Source organism: Saccopteryx bilineata, chromosome 5 (genome assembly GCF_036850765.1).
Source record: "Saccopteryx bilineata isolate mSacBil1 chromosome 5, mSacBil1_pri_phased_curated, whole genome shotgun sequence".
In the NCBI taxonomy this organism is placed as follows: Eukaryota; Metazoa; Chordata; class Mammalia; order Chiroptera; family Emballonuridae; genus Saccopteryx; species Saccopteryx bilineata.
Window position 1 is genome coordinate 104,772,605 of NC_089494.1, and position 14,927 is coordinate 104,787,531.

A 14,927-nucleotide genomic window follows, 5' to 3' on the forward strand; every position below is an offset into this window, starting at 1 on the left:
TGTTTGTCAGTAGCAATGAGATTACCGTGATTTAAATAGAGGAGCCAGCCCTGGTCGGTTGGCTCAGTGGTAGAGCATTGGCCTTGTATGTGGAAGTCCCAGGTTTGATTCCTGGTCAGGGCAGACAGGAGAAGTGACCATCTGCTTCTCCACACCCCCCTCTCCCTTTCTCTCATTCTTTCTCACTCTTCTCTTCCCCTCCCACAGCCATGGCACAAATGGTTCAAGCAAAGTTGGCCCTGGGCACTGAGGATGGCTCCGTGGCTTCGCCTCAGGCACTAAAATAACTTGGTTGCTGAGCAATGGAGCAGCAGCCCAGACAGGCAGAGCATTGGCTGGTAGGGGGCTTGCCGGGTGGATCCCAGTCGGGGCGCATACAGGAGTCTGTCTCTGCTACCTCGCCTCTCACTTAATGAAAAAAGAAGAAAGAGAGAGAGAGAGAGAAGGAAGGAAGGAGGGAGGGAGGGAGGGAGGGAGGGAGGGAGGGAGGGAGGGAGGGAGGGAGAGGGAAAGGGAAAGAAATAAGCAAGCCAGACAGCCAGATTGGAGATTACCTGAGAGATGATTTGGTATGAGACATGGAGGTACTTGTAGCTTTAACTCTCAGATTGAGAAGTTTGGACCTATTGATTTTTAGGAGATACGAATTTTTCTTTTTTAAAGGAAGATAAATGGGACAGTGGTTTGTAGTATTTCACAAGAAGCTAATAGGTACAGTTGTAGTTCCCTGGACAATAGTTTGATGATAGCAGTAAGAGTGAAAGAGGTGGAGGCCTCACATCTCTGTAGGATACGCAAAGGGAAAAGAAGAGCTGCAGCAGTTGAAGCATTAAAGCATGTAGGAATGGTTACCAGCTTAAAATAATAGTTAATTTGTTTTTTTGTCCTTGTTCAAGTTTCCTATATTTATCTGACACTTAATTTTTAACAAGTATATACTGTACTTACAACTTTGGGTAGGAAATACTTTATATTAAAAAAGAACATGATACAACAATCCAATATAAACGATGAATAGATTGGGTCTTGGTTTGAGAAAAACAGATAACATCTGTAATACAAGACATTTTGACAATTGGGGAAATTTGAAGCTGGACTAGTAATAGACATGTAATAAAATATTTAATTCTCTTAGTGTGATGATGGCATTGTGGTTACACAGGAAATTGTCTTTATTCATAGTTGATGGGTGCTTAGTTAGGGATGAAATATCTTGATATTTACTCTTTATTTTTTCAAATACAGTAAAATATGTGTGATGTGTGTGTTTAGGTAGTATTAACAGTTGCATTGAAATGGCATAAATTACATGATTTTTTTCACAAAATTTCCCTGAAAAGTTAAGAGGAAGCTGGAACACAGAACAGATATTTAACTACATAGTCAATTTGGACAAAGAGAGAAAAGAGAAACTGTTCTATATTAATAAGAGTAAAAGTGAAGATTTTAAATAGGTATAATCTTTTATCAAATTGATATGTTTTAGGGTAGAGAATTTTTACAATAAATGATGGAATATGTCAAAAGTCTACAAACGGTAAGGTAGTTTAGAACATGTCAATATTTGTGGCATTTAATTTAGATTATATGGCATTTGAATAAGAGCTCTTATACTTGGCTGTTTGTCTTTGTTATAGGTTCGTATTCAAGAGACTCAAGCTGAGCTTCCTCGAGGAAGTATCCCACGCAGTTTAGAAGTGATCTTGAGGGCTGAAGCTGTGGAATCTGCTCAGGCTGGTGACAAGTGTGACTTTACAGGGACACTAATTGTTGTGCCTGATGTATCTAAGCTTAGCACACCAGGTTGGTGATACAAGGCTCAAATTTAAGAAATTCTGTTACCTGCACTGCAGAATATCTATCTTCTTGTATCTTCCTTATCTTATTTTTGGCTGCCAATCAGAGGAAAAATAAGGAGCTATGATGAGAACAAAGGGAAATTAATTTTGCTACAAAAATTTATCCTAAATTAAATCTTTGGATTTCTAGGTTTTATTTGAGCAATTTTGACTCGCAGTACAGTACCTTCAGTATTTGACCTGTGAACCAACTTATCACTTAATCTTTCAGGAGCACGTGCAGAAAGTAATTCTCGTGTCAGTGGTGTTGATGGATATGAGACAGAAGGCATTCGAGGACTTCGGGCCCTTGGTGTTAGGGACCTTTCATACAGGCTGGTCTTTCTTGCCTGTTGTGTGGCACCAACCAACCCAAGGGTGAGTCTTAATAGAATGGCAAAGCTTGAGAAAGAACGGCCCCCTCCCCCAAGGCTGCCACAGTTACCGGTTTCTGAACCACCTAGTTATCTAGTCAAGGTAGGGGCTTGTTGAGATGTGTTTTTTTTTTCTTTTAGTTTTAAAATTAAATCTTCTCATGTCTGTCTTCCTGACAGGGAAAGTCTTGTTTTCATGTAAGAGCTCATTGCTTTAAGAGCATTGGTACAAATTATCCCCGAAGGAGTTTTTTATTTATTTTATTTATTTATTTTTTCACAGAGACAGTCAGAGAGAGGGATGATAGGGACAGACAGGGATGGAGAGAGATGAGAAGCATCAATCATCAGTTTTTCGTTGCGACACCTTAGTTGTTCATTGATTGCTTTCTCATATGTGCCTTGACCGTGGGCCTTCAGCAGACTGAGTAACCCCTTGCTCGAGCCAGCGACCTTGGGTCCAAACTGGCGGGCCTTTGCTCAAACCAGATGAGCCTGTGCTCAAGCTGGCGACCTCGGGGTCTCGAACCTGGGTCCTCCACATCCCAGTACGATGCTCTATCCATTGCGCCACCACCTGGTCAGGCAGTTTTTTATTTTTAATCATCACAATTTGTATCTCATGCTCCTGGAGGAAGTACAAATAGAAAGATTTATTCATTTGGAAGTAAAGTAAATCGCTTTCTGAGGGTGTAGACCCTTGGTGTGATGGTTGTCCAGAATTTGATTCTGTGTCCTGAATGGGAAAGCAGGTAGGAAGAGTCTGGAAAATAGTCCAGCTTTGGAACAAGAGAAGTACACAAAATACTGTTCTGTCACTTGATGTTCATCTTTGTGTCTTTGGCTAACATTTCATTATAGCTCACCTCGTGACTGTTCAAATTTATTTAGATAGCAGTACAAAAACAGTGATGGTAGCTCTCATGTTGTTTTTAATTCATAGGATAACTGACAAAGTCTTCAGGATTTTGATTAACTTAGGCCTTACTTTGGAGAATTTTTTTAAAAAAACCTTTGTAGTCAGCGTGTTTCTGAAGTTGACCTTCCAGACTGTATTTTGTGGTGAAGTTTCTTCTCTTTTGCATTATTTTGACCATTTCTATACTAATATTTCTCCTTTCTCCATTCCCTCAGTTTGGAGGGAAAGAGCTCCGAGATGAGGAGCAGACAGCTGAGAGCATTAAGAACCAAATGACCGTGAAGGAGTGGGAGAAAGTGTTTGAGATGAGCCAGGATAAAAACCTGTACCACAATCTCTGCACCAGCCTGTTCCCTACTATACACGGTAAGGCTTCCATCCGTCTGTGGCATAGACTTGAAATCCAAGAGAATTATTATAGAATGACGAAGACATCAGTCAAGACATGATTGCTTAAAGCGCACAAATCAGATCATGAAAGTTTTTTAGTAGGTTTAGAAGGGGTCTTTAAGTCATTTTTTAAAAGACAAATATATCATTCCACATAAAATGAGGTACCTAGAATAGGCATATTTGTAGAGACTACAAGTAAAGAGAGTACCGGGGTTGGGGCGGGCCTGGGGGGTTACCATTGAAAGGTAGGGTTTCTGTTTGGGATGATGAAAAGCTCTAGAAATTGATAGGGATGGTGGTTATAAAACATAGTGAATGTACTTAATTCCATTGAAATATACAGTTAAACGTAGTTGAAATGATAAATTTTATCTTATATGTATATTACCACAATTTTTTTAAAAAAGAAACAAAGGTCATTTAGTCGTCTTTTCTTGACTTTAGTACAAAACTGCAAAATTATAGTTTTGCAATTACAGTATGCTACTTTAGTATCTTTTAATTTTCAAAGCTGGAGATTTCTTGCTATTTCTTGGTTACATGTACATGTCTGTACTTTGGTGGTTTCTCTTTCACTTTTCTTGGCCCTTGGTTGCAAGCTATTCTTTGGAGGCTATATAACTAAATTTTCAGGTCATGCTTTACCTTTTTTTTTTTTTTTTAATATTTTATTTATTGATTTTTTTTTTTTTTTTTTTTTTTTTTTTTTTTTTTTTGCATTTTTCTGAAGTTGGAAACAGGGAAAGACAGTCAGACAGACTCCCGCATGCGCCCAACCGGGATCCACCCGGCACGCCCACCATGGGGCGGCGCTCTGCCCACCAGGGGGCGATGCTCTGCCCCTCCGGGGCGTCGCCATGTTGCGACCAGAGCCACTCTAGCGCCTGAGGCAGAGGCCACAGAGCCAACCCCAGCGCCCGGGCCATTTTTGCTCCAATGGAGCCTTGGCTGCGGGAGGGGAAGAGAGAGACAGAGAGGAAGGCGCGGCGGAGGGGTGGAGAAGCAAATGGGCGCTTCTCCTGTGTGCCCTGGCCGGGAATCGAACCCGGGTCCTCCGCACGCTAGGCCGACGCTCTACCGTTGAGCCAACCGGCCAGGGCTTTTATTTATTGATTTTTAGAGAGAGGGGAGAGAGAGAGAGAGAGAGAGAGAGAGAGAGAGAGAGAGAGAGAGAGAGAAAGGGGAGGAGCAGGAAGCATCAACTCCCATATGTGCCTTAACCAGGCAAGCCCAGGGTTTTGAACCGGCAACCTCAGTGTTCCAGGTCGATGCTTTATCCCACTGCACCACCACAGGTCAGGCCATGCTTTACCATTTTTTTATTCTTCCATATTCAATTGGAGTTATGGCAAGAACTCAACAAGGGTTTTCTCTTAGGTATATACTTTTTAATGATTTACAAGTACCTTTTTATTCCTATCTAAATATTTGGTAAATAAAATTAAACTGAGATTTATATTAATAATTACTTATAGATTTTAGGGTGTCCTCTTTTTATACTGCTTCACTATTGCCATAAGTTATTGCTGCATAATAAATTACCCCAAAACTTAGTGGTTTAAAAGAGCAAACATTACTCATACAGTCTGTGGGTCAGGAATTGAGAGGCATGGCTGGTCATTCTGCTCAGTCCTTCATGAGGTTGCAGCCAGGAGATCAGCCAGGGCTTCAGTCATCTGAAGGCTTTGCTAGGGATAGGGGATCCACTCACGGGGGGACTTACACAGCTTAGCTGAAGTTACATACCTTCACTTGTACCAAATGCTGTGAGAAATAAGAGGATTAAGTTCCTTCTTGAAATGAGTATCAAAGAATTTGTGGACTATTTAAAAACTTTCAGACCTCTAATACATTTCTTTCATAGGTAATGAGTCAGAGAAGTTGGTTTGTGGAATGGGGTTTTTAATTTTCTACTTTTAAGAAGTGGTTTTGTAAATATGCCTAGCACTTTGTTGATGGAATTCACAGAAAGTCATAATAATGAGCCAGAAAAATATTTCTTTCAATAGCACATTTCTAAAGATCCAATGTTTTTTAATTTTGCATTTCCTTCTTATTGGATTTATAAATAGTTCTTAGAAGCAGCTATAAATCACATAGAGTGTTTTGTCTAATCCCTATCAGTTCAGTTAGCATGTGTTTATATTCAGCACTGGTCACGGTTGATAATACAAAAGATATGTCATGGACCATTTCTCAAACTGTTGCTAGAACCGCAAAACATGACATCAGAAAGAACTAGCAAATATGAAAAGCTGTGGTGAGCATAGTTTATTTACTGGGAGAGATATTTGAGAACGACCACATAGAGAAAAGCTGTGTATAAGGCAGTAGGACTTGTGAACAAGGCAGGGCTCTTAGAAGGATGAGGATTGGCATCTGTAACACCTGCAGTATAGGTGAAGACATTGGGATAAGGGGACTCAAGTCCACAGAGCAAGAACCAAGATTAGAAGACAGATGTTTTTATTTCAGTGTTAGGCCTTGCTGCAGCTTTATCTGCTCTTTTGGTTGGTAAACATGCTTTTGTAGTTTCCTGTGATATTGTTAAATCTCCAGTTGAAAATACCTTGGGTTTCTGTTTCAGGCAATGATGAAGTAAAACGGGGTGTCCTACTGATGCTCTTTGGTGGTGTTCCAAAGACAACGGGGGAAGGAACCTCTCTTCGAGGGGACATAAATGTTTGTATTGTTGGTGACCCAAGTACAGCTAAGAGCCAGTTTCTCAAGTAAGTGAGACAGTACAGCAAGTGAAACAGTGTGCACAGTCCCAGCTGTCTGTGCTGCCAAGAGTGCAGTCAGCGTGCCTTTACTGGAGCAAGAGACTAAGTTATGACTGTTGAATGTATAATTCTACCTTCCTTTGTTTAGTAGAATGTAATATTTTACCATTTTTTGGAATAGGGGAAATTGCCTATAATCCCATACCTACATAGAACTCTCTTCATCTTTGTATAATATCTTTGTATAACCTTTGAATATTCAAATATGTATTTTATTGGTTGTAAATCACAGCATAGATATATTTAATTTTAATATGCCCTAAATAGTTTTCCATTCTTTAGTTTCACAATTGTTTTTGTTGGTGTGCATTACTTAAAAAGTCATTTCCTCAGCCTCTCCTAGTTTATTTTTAATGATTATAGTGAGCACCGTGATGTATCCAACTTTATTTTTTTGTTTTCTTTGGGTAAATTACAACTATAGAATTGCTGAGATTAAGAATACAAACAACTTTAAGGTTCATAAACAGGACACACTTTCTAAAGCAGTGCTATAAGCATGAGACATTTTTTGCTAACCTCATCAACATGTGTATTACAAGTACTTGCTTACTTTTAACTTTTTAAGAAACTTAGAAGTCACAGTGATAGCACCCTGGTTTTGAGCATTTCCTGTGTAGTTACGTCTTACCTCAGCAGCACCCAGACAGGCTATGCCTCTTTTTTTCAGGGATGCAAATGAAACTTCTCTGAGCCTCAGTAACTTGCCTATTTTCTCAGAGCTGACAAGTGACACCAAGCCATGAGTTAGAACTAAGATATATTTGACAGCAAAGTGTGTGATTTTCCTATTACAGGGTGGGTCAAAGATAGGTTTACAGTTATCTGTATAGAGAGTAATACAATAATTAATAAGTAATAATACAAGAATAAACTCTTTCACGCACTCACACCTGTAAACCTACTTTTGCCTCACCCTGTATGTCCAGATGCCTTTCCTGTATTTGTTTGGGAAATTCATAATGTGGCACTGTTCTAAAACAGAACATTTTTAGTTGGTTTGAAGTGTTATAATGAAATTTTTTAAACTATATTGGGGATTAGTTCTAGATTTGAAGATAATATTCCTGTCTTAAAATGAATTCTTTTTTCTCTTCGTTTTCTCTGCTCCCAGATCCCGCCTCTCCCCCCATCAATACTTCCGCCTCCTGAGAAAGATGTACTACAGTGTTGCCTCTGATAACAGCATTGTATTATACGTGACTGTCTTAGAAATAGCCTTTTAGTTAGCAGGTTTTTACCATCATTTTTGCAATATAATTTATGTATCAGAATTTTCCTCTTTAAAGGGTACAACTCAGTAGTTTTAGTATATTCCCAGAGTTGTACAACCATAATTGAAGGAAGTTTAGAACATTTTTGTCACCTAGAAAGAAATAATGTATCCAACTAGCCATGTCTCTTCATTCTCTCCCCTGCCCATAGGGGACCTCTAATCTACTTCATTGTCTCTATCTGGATAGTTCATATAAATGGAATGAGATGCTGTGTAGTCCTTTGGGACTAACTGGCGTCTTCCACTTCACATAATGTTTTCAAGGTCCAGCCATTTTGGAACATGCGTCAGTACTTTTATTTATTGCCTAATATGCTATCATACATTATACCACACTTAGTCATTCATCGGTTAACAGACATTTGGATGTCTCTGCTTTGGCTTCTTTTATAAGCAATGATGCTTATAAACATTCGTGTATAAGTTTTTACCATTTTTTTGTGTGTGGTAAAATTTACACCATTTTAAACATTTTTACAAGTACAGTTCAGTGGCATTGAGTACATTAAAGTTGTGCGGCCATTACCACCACCTAGCTCCAGAAATATTTCATCTTCCCAAACTGAAACTCTGCTCCCATTAAACAGTAACCCTTTATTCCCTCTCTCCCCAGCCCCTAGCAACCACCATTCTACCAGTTCTGTTGCTGAATTTGATTATTCTAAGTCCCTCATGTGACTGGTTCATTTTACTCAGCATAGTATATTAAAGAACCATTCATGTTGTATAATTTCTCCAAATTTCCTTTCTTTTTAAGACTGAATTGTATGTATTTATCATATTTTGTTTATCCATTCACCCATCAATGGACATTTTGGGTTGTTTCTATCTTTGGGCTATTGTGACTAGTGCTGCTATGAACATTGGTGTGCAAGTGTCTGTTTAAGTCCCTGCTTTTGATTCTTTGGGATAATTTTAGCTCTTAAATTTAGATCCTTGAGTCTTTTTTTTTTTTTTTTTTTAGAGAGATAGGGACAGACAAGAAGGGAGAGAGATGAGAAGCATCAATTCTTTGTTGCGGCACCTTAGTTGTTCATTAATTGCTTTCTCATATGTGCCTTGACTGGGGGGCTACAGCAAACTGAGTGACCTCTTGCTCAAGCCAGCGAACTTCAGCTCAAGCTGGCGACCTTGGGGTTTCGAACCTGGGTCCTCTGCATTCCAGTCCGATGCTCTATCCACTGCGCCACTGCCTGGTCAGGCAGATTCTTGATTTATTTTGAGTTAATTTTTATATATGGTATCAAGTAAGGGTCTAATTTTATTCTTTTGCATGTAGATGGCCAGTTGTCCCAACATCAAGATGATTTTTTTTGACCCATTGAATTGTTTTGGTACCCTTGTAAGAAATCATTTGATCATAAACGTGATGGTTTACTTCTGAACTCTAAATTATATTAATCTCTGTGTTTATCCTTGGGGCAGCACCACACTATCCTTATTACTATAGCTTTATAGTAAGTTTCAAAATCAGAAAATGTGAGTTGTTCGACTCTTCTTTTTTAGGTTGTTTTGGTTATTCTGGGTCCCTTAAGTTTCCACATGAATTTTAGGATCAGCTTCTCAGTTTCTACAAAGAAGCCAGTTGTGATACTAATACGGATTGCACCAAATCTGTAGATCAGTTTGAGGTGTATTGGCTTTTTAACAATATTAAGTGTTCTGACCCATGAATATGGAACACTTTCCATTTATTTCAGCCTTCTTTAATTTCTTTGAACAACATTTTATAGTTTTTCAGGGTATGAGCTTCCATTTCTTTTGTTAAACTTATTCCTAAGTATTTTAATCTTTTTGATGCTATTGTAAATAGAACTATTTTCTTATTTTCATTTTTGGGTTGTTTATTACACTTGCATAGAAATAAGGTTCATGATCTTTTGTCTTGCAAGAACTCATTAGTTCTATTTTGTGTGACAGAGAGAGGGACAGGCAAGAAGGGGGAGATGAAAACCATCAAGTCTTTGTTGTAGCATCTTAGTTGTTTGTGGATTGCTTTCTCATATGTGCCTTGATGGCGGGGGGGGGGGGGTGCCTACAGCAGAGCAAGTGATCCCTTGCTCAATCCAGCAACCTTGGGCTTCAAGCCATACCTTTGGGCTCAAGCCAGTGACCATAGGGTCATGTCTATGATCCCACGCTCAAGCCAACGACCCTGCACTAAAGCTGGATGAGCCCTCGCTTAAGCCGGTGACCTTGGGGTTTCAAACCTGTGTCCTCTGCGTCCCAGTCTGACGCTCTATCCACTGTGCTACCGCCTAGTCAGGCAAGAACTCATTAGTTCTGACATTTTAGTGGATTCCATAGAATTTTCTGTCTTATAAGATCATGTTATCTGCAAATAGTGATAGTTGTTCTTTCAAATCTGGGTGCCTTTTTCTTGTCTAATTGCCCTGACGAGACTTTGAATATAATGTTGAATAGAAGTGGTAGAGTGGACATCTGTGTCTTCTTGTCCTGATCTAATCTTAGGGCGAAAGCATTTAGGCTTTAAGGATGATGTTAGCTGTGGGTTTTACAGATGCCCTTTGTGAGGTTGGAGGAAAGTCTCTTATGTTCCTAGGTTGCTGAATTTTTATCGTGAAAATTTTGTCACATTTTTCTCTGCATCTCTTGAGATGGTTTTTACCCCTTATTAATATGGCATATTGCTGATTTTTTAGCTGTTAAACAACCTTGCATTTATAGAATAAATCTCACATCTAGTTTTGTCTTATTTTTTAAGTGCAAAGCCTTCTAATTATGATTGCCAAACTTTTTTTTTTTTTTTTTCACTTTTCTGAAGCTGGAAACAGGGAGAGACAGTCCGACAGACTCCCGCATGCGCCCGACCGGGATCCACCCGGCACGCCCACCAGGGGGCGATGCTCTGCCCATCCTGGGCGTCGCCATGTTGCGACCCTCCTGGGTGTCGCCATGTTGCGACCAGAGCCACTCTAGCGCCTGGGGCCGAGGCCACAGAGCCATCCCCAGCGCCCGGGCCATCTTTGCTCCAATGGAGCCTTGGCTGCGGGAAGGGAAGAGAGAGACAGAGAGGAAGGCGCGGCGGAGGGGTGGAGAAGCAAATGGGCGCTTCTCCTATGTGCCCTGGCCGGGAATCGAACCCGGGTCCTCCACACGCTAGGCCGACGCTCTACCGCTGAGCCAACCGGCCAGGGCGCCAAACTATTTATTAATAACCACTTTTAAAGTTGTTTTTGTCATGGATGAACTTTATCTTATATTTGACAGGAATGGATTTAAGTCTATTTAAAAGGCCAAAGAAGCCTGACCAGACGGTGGCGCAGTGGATAGAGCGTCAGACTGGGATACAGAGGACCCAGGTTCAAAACCCTGAGGTCACCGGCTTGAGTGCAGGCTCATATGGTTTGAGCCAAGCTCACCAGCCTAAGCCCAAGGTCACTGGCTTGAGCAAGGGATCACTCGGTCTACTGAAGCCTCCTAGTCAAGGCACATATGAGAAAGCAATCAATGAACAACTAAAGTGCCACAACAAAGAATTGATGCTTTTCATCTCTCCCTTCCTGTCTGTCCCTATCTGTCCCACTCTCTATCTCTCTGTCTCTGTCACCAAAAAAAAAAGAAGGGCTTTATATTCTGTCTATGGCCTTATAGTCTATAGCATGTATTTACGCATTGCTTATACTTAATGTCTTTCTCAAATTTTTTAAAAGAGATTTAAATTCTTTATTGACAGAAATACTGTCAGGTGATATTCCAGGAAAGAATGCTTTGTAGTCACATATTAATGAGTGTGATAATCTTGAACAGGCACGTGGAGGAGTTCAGCCCCCGAGCTGTCTACACCAGTGGCAAAGCCTCCAGTGCCGCTGGCTTAACAGCAGCTGTGGTGAGAGATGAAGAATCTCATGAGTTTGTCATTGAAGCTGGAGCTTTGATGCTGGCTGATAATGTAAGAACATTTTATATTCTTGGATATAAAGAAATCAGTAACTTATAGGCCTTTATAGGCCTTTACCCTAACAGCAAAGGCCAATACGTTTCCATTAAAAAGGTGTTCTTTAAAAAAAGACATTTTTAGTAAATAATCTATATTTCACATTGATTAGATCTGTGAAGGCCTAAGTTGTAGTTATACATGCTTATAAACATTGTTTATGAATTTTACCTTTCACTTTTTGTGGCCAAAATCAATGCTGAAGTGACCCAGAAATTCTGACTCTGAGATTTATACAAGGTCTTTATATTGAGTAAAAGAGCAATAAATGTATGTTTTTAGTCTTACTCTTAGTTTAAAATGAGTCAGAAGCATATGGTTCCTTCTAGCTCTCTGATCTATTATACTGTCTTACTTTATTAGAGAGAATTAGGGTTGCTTATTTACCTATCTTTCAGTTGTTTAGCATATGGAAAGGCCTCCGGTGCCAACTTGGAGTTTATTTGCCATTTGAGACCTAAACGGCAGTTTCTTATGCTAGATTTGTTTGGTTCTAGGGTGTGTGTTGTATTGATGAGTTTGATAAGATGGATGTGCGGGATCAAGTTGCTATTCACGAAGCTATGGAGCAGCAGACCATCTCCATCACTAAAGCGGGAGTGAAGGTACGTGTCCACATCTGTTCTACTGCACCACACTTCGTAGACATAGATGGCTCTAGACATTCACCTGCATAAAATGCATTGTTTCAACATGAAATGCTGTTCTTTGAGATGGAAAACAGCCATGAGGATTATTAATCCAAATTATAGGTGCTGTCAATGTGTTGCTGTGACAGAAGTGGAGGGTACTGATGAAATTTTTAGCATTTCACTTCTCAGAATTTTTACAAAGTTTCTATATTTTTTGATAAAGCATGTTTCCAATTACCGTATTTCCCCATGTATAAGACACTCCCATGTACAAGACACACCTTAATTTTGGGACCCAAAATTTGAGAAAAAAAGTGTATTACATAAAGTCATTGAACTCGTTTTATTCATCATAAAATTCATACAACTTCTCATCACTGTCCAAACTGCCATCCATTAGCTTGTCCTCATCTGTGTCTGATGACAAATCACTATCTTCAACAATGAGCACAAAAGCAAGCACGAAAAAGCGGGAAATGCAAGTAAAAAAAAATCTACAACCGCTGTATAAGACGCACCCAGTTTCTAGACCCCACATTTTTCAAAAAAAGGTGCATCTTATACATGGGGAAGTATGATATAACAAAAATAATCTACAGACTAATTAAATAAAATAATAAATATGTCATGTGCCATATAATCTTTCTGTCAAGGATGTACTGCATATATGATGGTGGTCCTGTGAGATTATAATGGAGCTGAAAATTTCCTATCACCTAGTGACGTCTTAGTTGTTGTAGTATCTTAGCACAATTACATTTGTGGTGATGCTGGTGTAAACAGATCTGTGCTACCAGTCAGATAAAATATAACAAACCTTTTTTTTTTTTTTTTTACAATTTTTTAATCTTTTTCTTTTATTTAGATTTTTTTTATTTATTCATTTTAGAGAGGAGAGAGAGGGAGGGGGGGAGGAGCAGGAAGCATCAACTCCCATATGTGCCTTGACCAGGCAAGCCCAGGGTTTCGAACTGGCAACCTCAGTGTTCAGGTCAATGCTTTATCCACTGTACCACCACAGGTCAGGCTAACATACTATTATGTATAGTGTTTATAATACTTGGTAATGAAAATAAATGACTATGTTACTGATTTTTGCATTTATTATACTATACTTTCTATTGATATTTAGAATGTTCTCTTTCTACTTAAAAAGAAATTTGCTGTGGGCCCTGGCTGGTTGGTTCAGCGGTAGAGCATCAGCCCGACTTGTGGAAGTCCTGGGTTCAATTCCCAGCCAGGGCACACTAGAGAAGCACCCATGTGCTTCTCCACCCTTCCCTCTCTCCTTTATCTCTCTCTTCCTCTCCTGCAGCCAAGGCTCCATTGGAGCAAATTTGGCCCAGAAGCTGGGGACGGCTCCATGGCCTCCGCCTCAGGCGCTAGAATGGCTCTGGCCACAACGGAGCAATGCCCTCTCATGGGCATGCTGGGTGGATCCCAGTCGGGCGCATGCGGGAATCTGACTGACTGCCTCCCCGCTTCTAACTTTTGAAAAATACAATAAAAAGAAGTTTGCTGTGAAACAGTGTACCATGTTGTGCAGGCAGCTGCCTCATTCATACATCTTGTGTTCACCAAATCTGATTGCATCGTTTTCTCTTGTACTTGATTGAATCTTGTGTTGTTTTGTACAGTGACATGCTGTCCTTGTATAGAGCCTAGGATGGTGGGTACCATGTAGTTTAGGTGTGTAATAGGCTATACTATCTAGGTTTGTGTAGTACACTCTATGATATTTGTTAAAGAAAATTTAAGCAGTACACTGAAACATATGGAAAAAATTCTTCCCCTTTAACTCCCAGGACTAATAAATACTCAAACACTGAGTTCATGCCCCTTTTAGGAATATTTATACAAATACATATAGTTTGTTCCTCGCTCATTTAACATCATACTTTTATTTTAGCAATTTTTCTGTCCCAGCCCATATTTAGATTCACTTTGGTTTTTAGTACTGCATGGATTTCAATTGTATATATCCCAGTTAGACTCCTACAGAGTGACATTTGGGTGATTTCCAGCCTTTGGATTACAAACAATATTGTAAGCATTTGAACACACATCTTCCTGTACCTAGCTGCAAGATAAATTCCTAACAAGAAATTGCTGGCTTAAAGGGTGTGCACAACTTCTTTCCATTGTCATATGACAGTGCCTGTGTGCTGTAAATAATCAAACTTTAATTTTAAGGCCCAGTAAGTGAAAAATAGTATCTTACTATTTTGCTTTGTGTTTAGTTACTTAAGGGAGGAAGTAAGCATTTTGTTGTGTGTTTATTGGTCATTGAAGATGTCTTTTAAACCCATCACAATTCATTCTTTCTTTTGTGGTCAGGCTACTCTGAATGCCAGGACATCCATTTTGGCAGCAGCAAACCCAGTTGGTGGACACTATGACAGATCAAAGTCATTGAAACAGAATATAAATTTGTCTGCTCCCATCATGTCCCGATTTGATCTTTTCTTTATACTCGTGGATGAATGTAATGAGGTAACCACCATAGGCTGTCACTCTTCAATTCCTTTATTATTCCAGGTTGTGTAATTGAGTGAGGACGGGCTTAAATATGGACTCTAGAACTGCTGTGCACGTTTCTACTGACCTTTCATTTCTCAGAGAGGCAGGATGGGGTGAGGGTTTATTAAGCAGTTCAGAACAATGTCACTTGAATTCCTGGTTCCACATAATTGTGTTAAGGGAATATTAAGCTTTTTGTTTATGTTACTGTTTTTTAATTTTCAAAAGAAAAAA

General features: G+C 39.6%; 1 protein-coding gene and 1 non-coding gene across 2 annotated transcripts in view; both read left to right on the top strand.

Annotated features, from left to right (window-relative positions):
- MCM6 (minichromosome maintenance complex component 6) overlaps window positions 1-14,927 on the top strand; it is a 54,092-nt gene that overhangs the window by 15,751 nt on the left and 23,414 nt on the right. The window contains exons 5-11 of the mRNA XM_066232557.1: window positions 1,638-1,803; window positions 2,071-2,216; window positions 3,347-3,497; window positions 6,112-6,253; window positions 11,355-11,496; window positions 12,039-12,146; window positions 14,511-14,666. Of these exons, the coding sequence (XP_066088654.1) occupies window positions 1,638-1,803; window positions 2,071-2,216; window positions 3,347-3,497; window positions 6,112-6,253; window positions 11,355-11,496; window positions 12,039-12,146; window positions 14,511-14,666 (1,011 nt within the window). The remainder of the gene's footprint in view (window positions 1-1,637; window positions 1,804-2,070; window positions 2,217-3,346; window positions 3,498-6,111; window positions 6,254-11,354; window positions 11,497-12,038; window positions 12,147-14,510; window positions 14,667-14,927) is intronic.
- On the top strand, window positions 48-123 carry TRNAT-UGU (transfer RNA threonine (anticodon UGU)). The gene has a single exon. It is a non-coding gene; the product is annotated as a tRNA-Thr (tRNA).